Source organism: Phascolarctos cinereus, unplaced genomic scaffold, assembly GCF_003287225.1.
Source record: "Phascolarctos cinereus isolate Bilbo 61053 unplaced genomic scaffold, phaCin_HiC Scaffold_1;HRSCAF=81, whole genome shotgun sequence".
Lineage (NCBI taxonomy): Eukaryota > Metazoa > Chordata > Mammalia > Diprotodontia > Phascolarctidae > Phascolarctos > Phascolarctos cinereus.
In genome coordinates this window covers 54,402,120-54,416,751 of record NW_027555514.1, presented here as the reverse complement: position 1 = coordinate 54,416,751, position 14,632 = coordinate 54,402,120, and the positions used below count along the sequence as shown (strand labels likewise).

The window sequence follows — 14,632 nt, the reverse complement described above, 5'->3', positions numbered from 1 at the left end:
TTTAAATAATCGTCTTATATTATTTTGTACGCTAGAGTCTCCATTTTATTGGACAACAATTTAAGGGAAGGTTTTGCTAAAAAGCCTCTTTGGTGGGGCCCAGGATGGAAGTCTCCTATCAAATTTCACTCTGTAGTGAACAATGAGGTCACATTGTATGATATTTATTTATAAAACTAATTTATGTATGTTTTTGTATTCATAAAGTTAAGCAAACATTATTATAATTTCAATCTTCCATGAAACCATTCATATCAATGCTTACGTATTTTTTGCCTGTACCATGGAGACTTATGAAATTAACAAAAATCAGCATTATTTTTTTCCTTCCATGCACAAATTATTCATCTTTGTGAGTGAATAGGAACAGTAGGCCATGGCCATTCCACATCTAGTTGTAATCTCTTTCACACTCAGCCTCAGAGCTGATTTTTGGCAGAATGTTTAAATTATTCTTCAAGATGTCATTTAAATGCTGCTCAGATTTGCTTTTCATGAGAGCAAATCTCAATTTTGAATGACTTTGCATCCATTCAGTTTCAGAATGATCAGAGCCCTGTACATCGTTTCTGTAGCAAAGATGCTTTGGCTGTACCTGAGTTTTATTCTTCTCGGCGAACTGTTATTGTGGTTTTCAAATCAGAAGAATTCCGTAGTGACAGTAGAGTCGCATTTACCTATCAAGTCGCAGGTGAGCATCAAAACAGATTCTTACGTTCTCACATATGCTTTGATTTCCACTGTTGTTATCAGCATTGATTTCAATAAATAAATCAGTCCTTGTTACTAGTGATATTTACCCACATGGGGTGAATTGGTTTCTCTACGTGACCCAAGTTATAAATGAAGAAATTACAAAGCCTATTGTAAGTTACCAGGTCAAATTAACAAGTATTTATAAAGTACCTACTATGTGTCAGGCACTGTGCTAAGCACTAGGGATACACAGAAATGCAAACAAAACAAAACAAAAAGTCTCTACTCCCGAGGAGCTCACTGTGTAATGAGACAGACAACATGTAAAAAACTATGTATAGGATAAATTGGAGATAATCCTCAAGAGAAGGCATTACCAGTAAGGAGAATTAGGAAAGATTTCTTATGGAAGGTAGTACTTTAGTGGAAATTTGAAAGAAGCCACAGAAGCCAGGAGATGGGAATGGAGTAGGAGAGAAATCCAGACACAGGGGACAGCCGATGAAAATGTACAAGAGTCCAAAGAAGGAAAAACCTATTCAAGGGACATCAAGGAGGCTAAATTAAAAATTAATGCTAGTCCAAATGACTGAGCACTGTTCTCCACTTGGAAGGTTAGTAACTAACAAGTCTTCTGTGGTTTAGAAATGTAAGTGATGCAGTTGAGATCTTGAAGAAACAATGTATTTGCTATAGAGAAGCTTATTCCCAGACCCAGTCAGTGATCAGACCATTTTTAGTCTGGATAAACCTAAAATTGTGATGAAAGCAAACAACAGCAACAACAAATCCTGAGACTTTGGAGCTCCGTTGTAGAAAAGCTGTAGTCCAGAAAAATTGTCCATTTTAATCAGAACTAAGCAATTCTCCAAAAAGGAGTTAGTTATCTTGTGAGACCTTGAATGGCATCTGATTCAATGGACATATAACCAAGAAAGTGGAAGAAATAGATGTCACAACCTCAGATGTCCTAAGGAAAATATCTGCCTGTTAATATCTAAGGAATGAAACAGGGGAAAAAAGTGACATGATGATTTCTGTTCATTGCAAATGTTGTTTTTTCTTCTTCTTCTCTCATGCCCCTTCTGCTCCGCCCCCCAAGATTGCAACAGAGAATACAACCAAGCATTTGGCTATCTGAAGAGCCCTGGCTGGCCAGAGAACTACAGCCATAACCTGGACTGCTCCACCATTCTCCGAGCCCCATCAAACCACTCCATCACACTTTTCTTCCACTCATTCAATGTGGAGTCCACAAGGGAATGCACCAACGACTTCCTGGAGGTAATCAACAACCAAGTTTAATCTAATTAAAAACTGTAACAACTTAATCTCAAAGTGAATGATCATTTGAAATCTCACCTTTCCGCCTCCCACATCCCAAGTACCACAAGTAGATTCTTTATAATGCATAAAAGTGAGATCACTGGGAAGTCCAAAAGTAGCAAGGCAGCCGATGACATTGGCATGGAAGAAGGAGATGCATTTTGGGGAACTACACTAAAGAATAATTTAAGTTGCCTACTGACTATAACACACTCAGGGCAGCAGCAGTTTTCTACATGAGAGTCCATGGCTCATCTTAAGTTTGATCCTGTGAAAAATATGTTACATTCAGTCGGTAATATTACTGAGAGGTAGTTGCCTAAAATACTTAGTAAATGACAGCCAGTATTAGCCATCTCCTTCTCTCCACTCGTACTGCCATACTAGTCTGAGCCCTTACCACCTCTAGCTTGCACTGTATCCTCTTTGGTCTCCATACTTCAAGTGTCTTCCACCCTCATCCATCCTCCTCACAGCTTCTACATGGATATTCCTGAGGTAAAAGTCAAATCATGTCACATTCCCTGCTCAGGAACCTTTGGTGATTCCCAATTGTCTCTAAAATCAAATATAAATTCCTCTGTTTGGCATTTAAAGCATTTTTTTGGCTCCAAATTATTTTTAAAGGTTTATTTCACATCATTCCCCTTTACAAGGCAGGTGGTGATACAGTGGGTAGAGTGTCATGCCCAGAGTCAGAAAGACTCATCTTCGTGAGTTCAAATCTGACCTCACGCACGTGTGCTAGCTGTGTGACCCCGGGCAAGTCACTTAACCTCGTTTGCCTTAATTTCCTCATCTGTAAAAAGACCTACAGAGGGAAATGGCAAACCACTCTAGTATCTTTGCTAAGAAAACCCCGAATGGAGTCACAAAGAGTCAGACAACTGGAAAAAAAAAAAAGAATGACAATTCCCCTTCACACATTCTACATTCCATCTAAACTGGCTGATGTGTTATTCCCTATCACTTTCCCTTGCTTGTTTCCAGTCCCTTGTACATTCTGTCCCTCAGGCCTAGCATGATCTCTCATCTTCTCACCTTTGCCTCACAGAAGTCCTACGCAACTTGGATGTTGCCTCTTACAGGAAGCTTTCCTGATTTCTCTGATGGTTGTATTTTGCCCCCACCCTGGACTTATTTGGTATTTTCAGTACACATTTTGTATATCTTTGATCTATATACAGGTTGCTTCTTCTTAGTAGAATATAAGCTCCTAGAGGCAGGAACAGTTTCATGTTTGTATATCTCTAGTTCCTAGACCAATGTTGGGCATATAGTAGATGCTTTAAGAAATGCACGTTGAATTGAATTGAATTGCTAACAGTTTTCCTAAGTTACTGTGCTCTCATGTAAAGAAATTGACTCATGGATCTAGAAGGCTATTTTTGTGTATCATTATAAAAAAACCCAGGACATTAAGAGTCCTGAAAGAATATTTATATTCGTTTACAATTATCTTTTCCTAACCCTAACTATATAATGAACTCAACATTATGTGTTTGTTGAAACAATTCACGTAGTTCAAAATAATATATAGGGGTGGGGTGTTTTGTATTAAGTTTGATACTTTAAAATTCACATTTTCTCATTTTAAAATTTTAGTAGTTTGACTTTCTCTGTTTCATGGATACTGTATGTGGTGCTGATGGGTCAAGATATAAGACAAGGCTGCCCCGGTATCCTCTACATGAACAGGAACTACCTGAGTTCTCCTGCTTGGTTTTGTGCTGCTGTGTCTCCTTTCCGCCACCAGAGGGGGCCATTCAGTCTATTTGTCTCTTCATTGCTCTGTTAACATGCCGGAGCTCAAATCTGGGGATTTCCTCAATATCACAAATTTACTAACAAAAAATTGGATAAAAGAACAAGGGTCTGAGAATATGCCCTCATCTGACCACTGGAGAGTCAGCCCCAGCTCACTTTTTCAGTCTGCAGCAGCCCCAGAGCACACTTTATTGTTTCCTTTATTAAAGTGAAACCTGGTTTTGAGCATGTGCATATTTCTTAATAAGTAAATGGATAGACACATTATGACTTTAAAGAGACTGATGACAACACCCAAATAAAAGTCTGCTGAACTTTTCTTGATAAATGGAATTGAATTCAGATCCCTTGCCTCCCAAAGCAAGCCGGGTGATCCATTCATGTCATAAAAAAGGAGCCATAGGCAGGTCCCCCAAATTCTGCTTTTTCCAATTTGCCTTCTCTCCAGAGAAGATATTATCTTGAGATTTTTGCAGATCCTCCCACCACGAGCAAAACACCCGGAAATTGCTGGTGTCAAAAACCAAACAAAACAGAACAAAACAAAAACAGACAACCAAAACACCAAAGGCTTTTCAGGCCCAGAGAGTATGTCCAAGCCAGGGATGTGGCCAGTTGCTTGAAGCTCCTGAACTGTAGCCATGCATGGGGCCTGAGGGCAGATGGTGAAATGCAGGAGAAAGCTTAGGACTAGCCAAGAAGGGTGTGCCACCCCTGACAGTTGATGCTCTTACCGCCTTTCACTCCCCAAATTCATATTTCTGTACCTCACTCTGGCCCTAGAAATCTGACCTTTCAGGGAAGAAGAATGGGTAGAGTGAAGGCCTAGGGGTTAGGAGAAGAAGAAACAATAGTTTGTGTTATGTCAGGGTTCTATTCCAACGTTCCCTAGTTCAAACTTATCCCAAGCTAACACTTGCTGAACATAGATAGCATAGGGCCTCTATTCAAAGGAGATGGTAATTATCTAGATTCAGTTCAGAAGAGGGCAGGCTAGAGAAGGTGGAAGCCATGGCCCTGACTCTGCCTCTTCCACTCCATGATATTCCATGCTGGTACTGTTGACTAATAGGCAAGGAAAAGGAATCCCAGCTCTCTCAAATGTACTTATCATGAGATATTATAGTAATAGCATTATTATTTATTATGTCTTCTGTCCTGGGATTTGAAACCACAATTAGACTATAAGTTTTTTGAGTGCAGAGATAATGTACAATTTTAAACCGTGGATCTCTTGCAAGGCCTAAAACAGAGCCTTGGTCATCATAGGTACCTGTTTAGTGTTATTATCATTGCTGTTTTACTCTAAGAATTCTAACTCTTATTCTTAGAGATCAGGTAGGCCCTAGTCTCAATTCTAAAACAAGCATCCCTTACTTTCGTTTTCTGTGTTCTTTCTCCATCTTTAATATATTCCTGTGCCCTTCTTTTGCCTAGTGCCTACCTCATCCTTCCTGTCAAGAAGAAAGTTGATTTGACGTATCACCAACACCTTATTGTCAGCCAATGAGATGTCAAACATTTATTAAACGCTTACTATGTGGTAGGCATTTTGCTAAATAGGGTAGTGCCTCCTACCTGGGTAGAAAAATTTTTATGCGTGGGATCTTAAACATCTCCCTTAGATTACAACATGTAAGCAACATCAACTGTGTACAGTTATACATCTTATTTTTTATGATTGATTTGCATGATTAGTATATGTTCAATACTATGAGGTTCTGAAAAAAAAATTCTTCATGCTGAGAAGGAACATAGTATAGTAGAAGAGAATGTTGGACCTATGTCTTCATTACTTCCTATGTGGCTGTGGGCAAGTCACTTTCCTTTTCTCATTTTCCATATCTATAAAATGGGGATAATAATCAGACCTACCTCACAATGTGGTCCAGGTAACAAGTGGAGAGAATACCAGGGATATATGGTATGGAGGTGGAGCAGGTCATCTGACAGAGTGAGATGGAAGAGTGAGATGTGGTGGTTCCAAGACTGGACTCCCCATTCACTGAGCTGGTCTGAGGATAGAATATTCCTAGAGCCCTTTAAGGTTTGCCAAGCTTTTTGCATATGTGATCTCATTTTAAATGCATGTGGACTTTAATATGTGATTTGAGGGTTGTTTGGTTTTTTTTTCCAATCCCTGCCCCTTTATATAAAGTATATAAGTCATCACAGTAGTGTAGATAGAGTCCTGGGCTTGGAATTTTGATGAATGTGGTTTAATAGGGCATCTTGAAAGCACCTAAGTACTGAGTCAGCTCAAGGGATTGGCAGAAATAGGAAAGTGCAACTCTGCATGTGCCTCTTCCAAGCTCTAGTTGACTCTACTAGCGTGATAGAGGCAGGAGGTAAAATGTGATTGATTAATGACTTTGCCTTTTTTACAGGTAAGAAATGGTAGTGATGGAAGTTCCCCATTGCTTGGCAAGTACTGTGGCACTCAGCTTCCTAATCCCATCTTCTCTAAAAACCACCTCCTGTATCTAAGATTCAAGAGTGACGCCATACACTCAGGTCACGGATATGAAATTCTGTGGACGTCATCCCCATTCGGTAAGCCTTTAGCTACAGGCTATTCTTGCTCTTCCAGTGATAAAGTAAGTCAGAAAATCTTGGAATATGTACTGGGAAAAGCAAAAGACAGAGATGGAATAATATGTTCTCCAGTTATTTGTATACCTGAGGAAAGCAGACAGGTTCACAGTGAAAGTCTAGAAACTTCTGCTTGAATTTTCTTTTATCACTTTTCATTTTTATCAGTTTTGATCAACTCTCAGGATAAAATGCATATTTTTAGAAAAAATTCTAGTTATTAAAACATGTCTAATATTATGCATATGCAGGGATGCTTCACAATGATAATTCCTTCTCCTGAAATGAGTTAGAGACTCAAAAATGTACAGTAATGGGTCATTATTTATCATTAAGTGCATTGTCAAATCCCAGGGATAGGAAAAACTTTGTTAAGAATTGTTTATTCTGTTTTTATATAACATTAAAGAGTGAAATAGTGTTAGGTTATCACTATTATAGCCAGACTACGAAAGGAGAAGGAATTACCTCTTCATTCCAGACATTAGAAAATTTCATAGGAAACAGATATTTCATTTAATAGAAGATGCCACATCATATGTCATAGATGCTGATGGAGGGTAGAAATCCTTCCTAAACAATCCCTGTATTATAGATAGTACATCATGGTTATTTCATAAATAAATATGGTTTTAAAAAATAATTTAATAAATATCGATAACTTTTAGAGTTTTGGTTTGAAATTTGCCAGTCCTAGTATTGTTGTGTGAAGGTCAGCAGATGATGACTTTTTAGAGTGGTAGTAACTCCTAATCTTTATTTTCAGTCTTCCTTCTCATCCCCTAATGTCTCTGTTGTTTCTCTTTCATCCCCATCAGCTGCCTTCATACCACTATATACAAATAGATCTATACAGCTAGAAACATATGTTGTGGAATTGTTCCTAATCTTTCTTGCTTTTCTTCTCACTTTTCCCTTCCTTTTATTTTAAACTTCTTATTTGAGGGGAACAGGCCTGGAAGAAAGTAACTCAGAGCCAGCTTCGCTTACAGACACGAAGCTGAAGGCCTTCTCCATCACTGTTACGAGAGATCTTCCGGTGACCTGTAGAAGAAAAGTCTTTTTATAATTTCATATAATTCACACAGACTTTTATTCTGATCAATGTGACTGTGTTGAAATCTGACTAACCTCTTCTCAACTTTTCTTTCAGGCTGTGGTGGAACTCTCTATGGGGAGGCTGGCTCTGTTACTAGTCCTGGCTACCCTGGTTCCTATGAGAACAACACTCACTGTGAGTGGACTATTGCTGCCCCTGCCGGGAGAACCCTTACAGTCAGCTTTTATTTTATCAGCATTGATGATCCAGGAGATTGCATCCAAAACTATCTGATTCTTTATGACGGACCCGATGCTAGCTCTCCATCATCTGGACCATACTGTGGAGCGGTGAGTGGAACGATCTCTGAGAGCCAAACTATTTACTTATTTTACAAGCATTTTACTATCTCTCTCACTGCTTCCCTCCCCAACTAAACAGTTTTTTAAAAGAAAAAAGATATGTATAGTCCAAAAAGCAAGATTCCCACATTGGCCACATCTAAAAATGTAAGTTGCTTTCTGTGTCTTGAACCTGTAGTCCTTTGGGCTCATAGTTTTATCATTGCAAATGGTCAGAATTCTACATTCTTTCAAAGTTACTTTTCTTTAGAATTTTGTTGTCATCATATAATATTCTCCTAGTTCTACCCACTTCACTCTGCATCACAAACTATTTATTTAAAAATGTTATACAAAATGTGGGTGACTTAATGTGCTAAGAAAGCAAAGTAGCAAAATGAGTCCCTTTTTTGGTAAGGTATAGTTAAATTTTTCTTTCCATTTTGGAGGAATGAGCACCATCTAGAGGGCTTAACAACATTAAAATATGTTTTCATTTGCACAGCATCTGGGATGAAGTAGCCCAGTAAGAAGGCCATAGAACCATGGCTCCACCCACTGTACTTGCTTAAAACCATAGGAATATTGAGACAAGAAACACAGAAAAAACTAAACTGATGCTGAGTACAATGGTTAAAAGAAACACAAGGAGTCCTTGCTGAGTTGTAGCTGGCACTCCTTATGAAGTACTGGGAAAAGTCTGTTGGGAGGATTGTTCTGAATGATGTGGGAGAGGCAGTGGAGTGCAATGGGAATATTGCCAGACGTGGACTCAAGAGGTCTATGTTCAAGGCCTAACTCAGATAATGTCTTAGTTGTGTCTCTTAACTTCTCAGGGTCTCGGTTTCCTCACCTGTAAAATGGAGAGAATAATACTCAAAACTATTTTACCTCACAGAGTTTTAAGGAAAATACTTTGAAAACTCAGAGGTCTGAGTGAGTTGTTATTGTCAGAAATAACAATGGTGTAAAAGAAAGCAGTCTGTGTAACTGCATCCTTATGGAAAAACAGTTGGAACTCTACTGTCTAGATAAACCAAGCTACGCATATAGCATTGTCCCTTTATGTTACGGCCAAAGAAGCAACTCAGGATGCATTACATAATGCAAAAAACTGTAATGTGGAACAGTGGCTAAAAATGGCCCTAGAGCAAGGCAATCCATGGTTCAAGACTTACCTCTAACATCACTAGCCATGAGATCGCAGGTGGATCACTCAACTTGTGCAGACAGCTCTTTAAGACTTTCAGTAATAGATGACATGCCAGTCTGCACCTGTGGAGGGATTGTGACCTCCAGGAGTTTCTTACACTGATAAAACAATAGGCCCAGACCCATCAGCCCCACATCTACCCCTCCCAGAAAAGTTCTGATAAGGGCAATGCTGTGCATAAGGTGTAGGAGATGATTTCATGAAATGGGTTTTGATGTGTAACTATTTAAAAAAGAAAAAAAAATGTAACCATATAAAATGTATACTGCTAAATAAATAACATTCCCTTGAGAGGCAGGATGGCATAATGGATACAGTAGATACCTTGGAGTCTTCATATCCTACTTCTGATACATACTAGAAGTGTGACCGTGGAGGTCATACTGTGCAAATTTAGAGACTTCTCTGCTCCTAATGTTTATATGGATCCATGTGCCCAACCTGTGGTAGAGCCTTCTGAGCTTGTATCGGTCTGGTCAGCCACAGTCAGACACACTGTACCTTGACCCTGACATAGTAGTATTATTTTGGTCCTCTTTGAGCACGAAGGACAACAGCTAACCAGCTGTGTGACCACGGGTAAATCCTTTAACTTGTCAATGCCACAGGCAACTTTTGTAGACTGTGACAAACTATTATACCCTGGTTTTCTAGATGTCAGGATTCCAACTGTGTATTAATATGGATTCCAGCTTACCATATACTGATTTTACAATATTACTATTTACATTATTACACAGAATAATAATAACTCACATTTGGATGCTAAGAAGTGGGTTTATTGGTCTCTGTTAAAGGAGGAGTTTCTGCACCGAGAGTTCCCTGTGCTGATGAAATCATAGATCTGGACCAGAAACCTCCCAGTTTTATATTGGTGTGGCAGTTCATCATTTCCAGTATGCTATCACATATATTATCTTAGTGTTTCTTCTTCACAACAGCCCTGTGAGACAGAGAGGAATTATAATTCATACTCTGCCACTGACCCTAGCCAAGTCACTTAATCCTTTTGAGCTGATTTCTCCTCTGTAAAAGGAGGAGGCTGCAGTAACTGTGTTCTAAGGTGCCCTTCCATTTATCTCTAAAATCTTATGATTCATTCATTTGGTGTTTAAATTTTAATATTTTCTTATATGAAGACTGCAAGACTGAAATGGAAGATACTTCCATGGAACACGGTCATTGAATGAAGAATTATAATTTTTTCTTGCAATATAAATTAAGTTGAATTACTATTCAGCAAATACTTCATCACCAATAGCTTTAGAATTTGGACAGCTAAAAAAGAAAGGCACAAAAAGTAAAGAATTTAGGAAAAAAGTGGATCAAATTAAAGCTAAGGAATTGTCAGATTATTATGCCCAGTGATCAATAATGGATGTAATGCAATAAAGATCATATAAGCCATATAATACTGTATTGATAATATTAATACAATAAAGAAGATTTAACTGGGAAAAAAATGATTCATTGCTCTTTCTACTATACTGTCCTACCTTTAAAAGTAGAGGCATAGGGACGACTAAGTGGCACAGTGAATTGAGTACCAACCCTGGAATCAGGAAGACCTGAATTCAAATCCATCCTCAGACACTTACTAGCTGTGTGACCCTAGGCAAGTCACTTGACCCTGATTGCCTCCTCTGCTTCACCCCCCAAAAAAGTAGAGGCAGTGTAAAGGGACTAGACTAGAAGCCAAGAGTATTACTTATCAATGATTCCTTGTATGACCTTTGACAAGTTACTCTATATCCCTGGGTCTTAGTTTTCTTACTTTCAAATTTAAGGAATGAGGAAAGAGAATCTCTTGTTTTCCAGTTTTAACATTATAAGGTTTTCCTTCCCAAGCCACTTTAGCCCAGTGCAATCTTTCCCTTTTCTGAACTCTTCTATTCAGCTTATTGTCCATACCACAGTAGGAAGGATTAATGAACATTTAAGAACATCTACCCATGTAGTGTTTTTACTTATGTGATCATCTCTAGGAATATGCTTAAATGTGTGAAAACCTAACTTCTTTCTTTCTGTTTTAAATCCTAGGATACAAACATAGCTCCATTTGTGGCTTCCACTCATCGTGTCTTTATCAGATTTCATGCTGAGTATGCAGTTTCTCCATCAGCATTCCGATTAACCTGGAGCAGTATTTAGATGTTCAATGCACTCTTATGAGCTGGCACTTTGGTTCTACCGAAGAGATAATCAGTTCATAAAGTGTTTGACAGAATGCTGCCACCATAATAAATGAGAGCTGAACATTATTTATTGTCTAGCTCTGTTGTTGGGAGCAGCTTGTACTTTTATCTTTTCCCCCATGAAAAAATATTTACAACCATCAAATATGAAGTGAATCTCCTGGAGTTTTAGATATGCTGCATTTTAAATTCTGTTTCATAAATTAAAATTAAAATGGTTCTTAAATGTTTACTTAGAAGGCATGTCAAAATTGTTTTGCAAATCTAAAACTGAAAGATTGACTAGAAATGGGTTTTGCATTATAAATGTTAATCATGAGAAAATAAACATAACAGGATTTTAACAATTGTGCTGTATTAACTTTTTTCTTTCTTTTTATTTATTCTGATTTATCAACAATCACTTCCATAAGCTTTTGACTTTTAAATTTTTATCCCCCTTCCTCCCCACCACCCTCCTCAAGACAGTGTACAATCTGATATAGGCTATACATATACATTCCTATTAAATATATTTTCACATTAGTCATTTTGTAAGGAAAAATTAGAACCAATAGAAGGAACCACCAGAAAGAGGAAACAAAACTCAACAGAAGAAAAAAAATAGCAAATAATATACTTTGATCTGCATTCAAACTCCATAGTTCTTTCTTTGGATGTGGAGAGTATTTTCCATCATGAGACCTTTGGGATGTCTTAGATCTTTGCATTGCTGAGAAAAGCTAAGTCTATCAATGTTAGTCGTCGCACAGTGTTACTGTGTACAATGTTCTCCTGGTTCTGCTCACTTCACTCATCATCAGTCCATGCAAGTCTTTCCAGGTTTTTCTGAAGTCTGCCAGCTCATCATTTCTTATAGCACAATAGTATTCCATTGCATTCATATACCACAACTTGCTCAGCCATTCCCCAATTGATGGGCATCCCCTCAATTTCCAATTCTTTGCCACCACAAAGAGAGCTGCTATAAATATTTTTGTACATGTGGGTCCTTTTCCCATTTGTATGATCTCTTTGGGATATAGCCCTATAAGTGCTATTGCTGGGTCAAAGGGTATGAGCCTTTTTATAGTCCTTTGGGCATAGTTCCAAATTGTTCTCCAAAAATGGTTGGATCATTTCACAACTCCACCAACAATGCATCCGTGTTCCAATTTTCCCACATCTTCTCCAACATTATCATTTTCCTGTTTTGTCATGTTGGCCATTCTGATAGGTGTGATATGGTACCTCAGAGTTGTTTTGATTTGCATTTCTCTAATCAATAGTGATTTAGAGCATTTTTTATATGAATATAGATGGCTTTAATTTCTTCATCTGAAACTGCCTACTCATATCCTTTGATCTTTTGTGTTCTTATAAATTTGACTTAGGTCTCTATACATAACTTTAGAAATGAGGCCCTTATCAGAGACACTGGTTATAAAAATTCTTTCCCACTTTTCTACTTCCCTTCTAATCTTGGTTGCATTGGTTTTGTTTGTGCAAAAACTTTTCAATTTAATGTACTCAAAGTTATCCATTTTGCATTTCATAAAGTTCTCTATCTCCTGTTTGGTCATGAATTCTTCTGTTCTCCATAAATCTGATAGGTAAACTATTCCTTGCTCTCCCGGTTTGCTTACAGTATCAGCCTTTATATCTAAGTCATGAACCCATTTTGACTTTGTTTTGGTATATGGTGTGAGAGTTTGGTCTAGGCCTCGTTTCTGCCATACTCTTTTCCAGTTTTCCCAGCAGTTTTTGTCAGTGAGTTCTTATCCCAGAAGCTGGGGTCTGCATTAACTTTTTAAAGCTCACTAAAAATTTGCTAAGTCACTATGTAGACACATAAGTACGCATACTTTGCTGGGTCTCTGAGCTCATCAATGGGGACATTCACTCCAACAATGGAGGCACTTGCTTTGTTTGGGGCAGAGCATATCCCCAGTACTCCAGCAGTAGCAGCCAGTTGGGAACCAGGGCAGACCACCAGTGTTTATGTGGTGGGGGAGGCAGGGGTCCAACACCCCTGAAAGAAAAGGGATTGACATCCAACTGACGCCAGTGACTTCATTATCATTACATCACTGGCCCACCTTCTTTTCTGGTCACATACGACTTTGGTGACACCTTCTCCAGAAGGGAAAGTCACTGTTGGTAAGATGCTGCAGCATGCTTGTACCCACAATGTATGTTTTCATTGATCTTGTTGTCACTTGCAATTCTGAATCTTGTAAGATTGTGGTGTTCCATGATTCACATCCTAATAGCAACTTTGGGGAGCTACTGGTTTTAAAGAGATGAGTTTTTCTAGAAGCAAGAAACATGGGCTCATTGAAAGTATTGCACATTTTCCCAAATGTAACCCAGCCAGAACTTTTCTTCCTATTCACTTCTGGACCCAGGTGCTTGTTCTTGGACAATATGCATTTTTTTTCTTCCTTCCCCTTTCCCCAGTGTGAATAGTTAGACTGATCTTTTTGAAATGATTGTGAATTTAATTGAGAAAACTTTACAATGTTCTGGAGCTTAACTATGTGTAATAAGTACAATCTCATCTGTAAATATAACTTCAATATTAATAAAAAGTCCTCTTTCATTTGAATTCTGCAGAAGATATTGCTCAACAACACTGATGAAGACCCTAGATGAGTATATATCTCCCTTTTTTTATTCCACTCTTTATATGGTTTGTTACTGAGTTAGGGATTGTGGATTAGCTGCCTGAAATTACCAAAGATCTTAGCAGAAGAAAACTCAGTTACTGTGAGCATAAGTAGATAGCTCAACAGGGAAGATGTTCATAACAAAGGGAAGATAATCTAGAGGAGATCTAAATGGGTCCAAACATTTCTGAATAAATAAGGCAAGACAAAGTAAGATAAATAAACACTTGATGAGCCAGAGAACCCTGTGGATTCCCACGAGAGCATGGAACCACAGCAGAATGGTCCAAAACAGACATGCCCAACGTGCGGCCCACCAAAGGATTTCCTCTACATTTTTCTTGGGCGCTGGAGAGACACCTATGGAGTTAAAAACAACAGCAGCAGCAGCAACAATAGCAACAAATAACAAAAGGGAAATCACTAAGAGATTTTTTTCTAAAAGGGCATAAGACCACAAGGGTAGTAGAACCAATGGTAGAGGGACAGGTCTGAAACCTCATGGATTAAATCTCATAGCACATGAATCAATTTTTTTTTGTGGGAATAAATTGCAGAATGTGAGAGAATATAAAATGGGAGAGGGGATGAAGAAAATAGATAGTGAACATATGATATGTCCTAATCAAGTTAATTGTAAAAAATGAAGGGAAAGTTAAGTCCTGTGTCTCTTAGGAAGAAGAGGTTCTACTGGAGAATGGGTGAAGTGGCAAAAAGGAGGGGCTGAAATGGGGAAAGAAAATGGGAAATCTTGATTTAGTGCTGGGAAGAGGTTCTACTGAAGATGACAACCAACCTTGTGATGGCTATTAGCT

The 14,632-nt window shown here is 38.3% G+C and overlaps 1 protein-coding gene across 1 annotated transcript in view; it reads left to right on the top strand.

The window, feature by feature from the left end:
* The window catches only part of CUBN (cubilin), a 324,592-nt gene extending 313,075 nt beyond the window's left edge, over positions 1-11,517 (top strand). Inside the window, 5 exon segments of the mRNA XM_020966874.2 lie at positions 538-691; positions 1,799-1,980; positions 6,177-6,342; positions 7,535-7,770; positions 11,015-11,517. Coding sequence (XP_020822533.1) covers positions 538-691; positions 1,799-1,980; positions 6,177-6,342; positions 7,535-7,770; positions 11,015-11,125 — 849 coding nt within the window. The 3' untranslated portion in view covers positions 11,126-11,517.
* Positions 11,518-14,632: the final 3,115 nt, after the last annotated feature.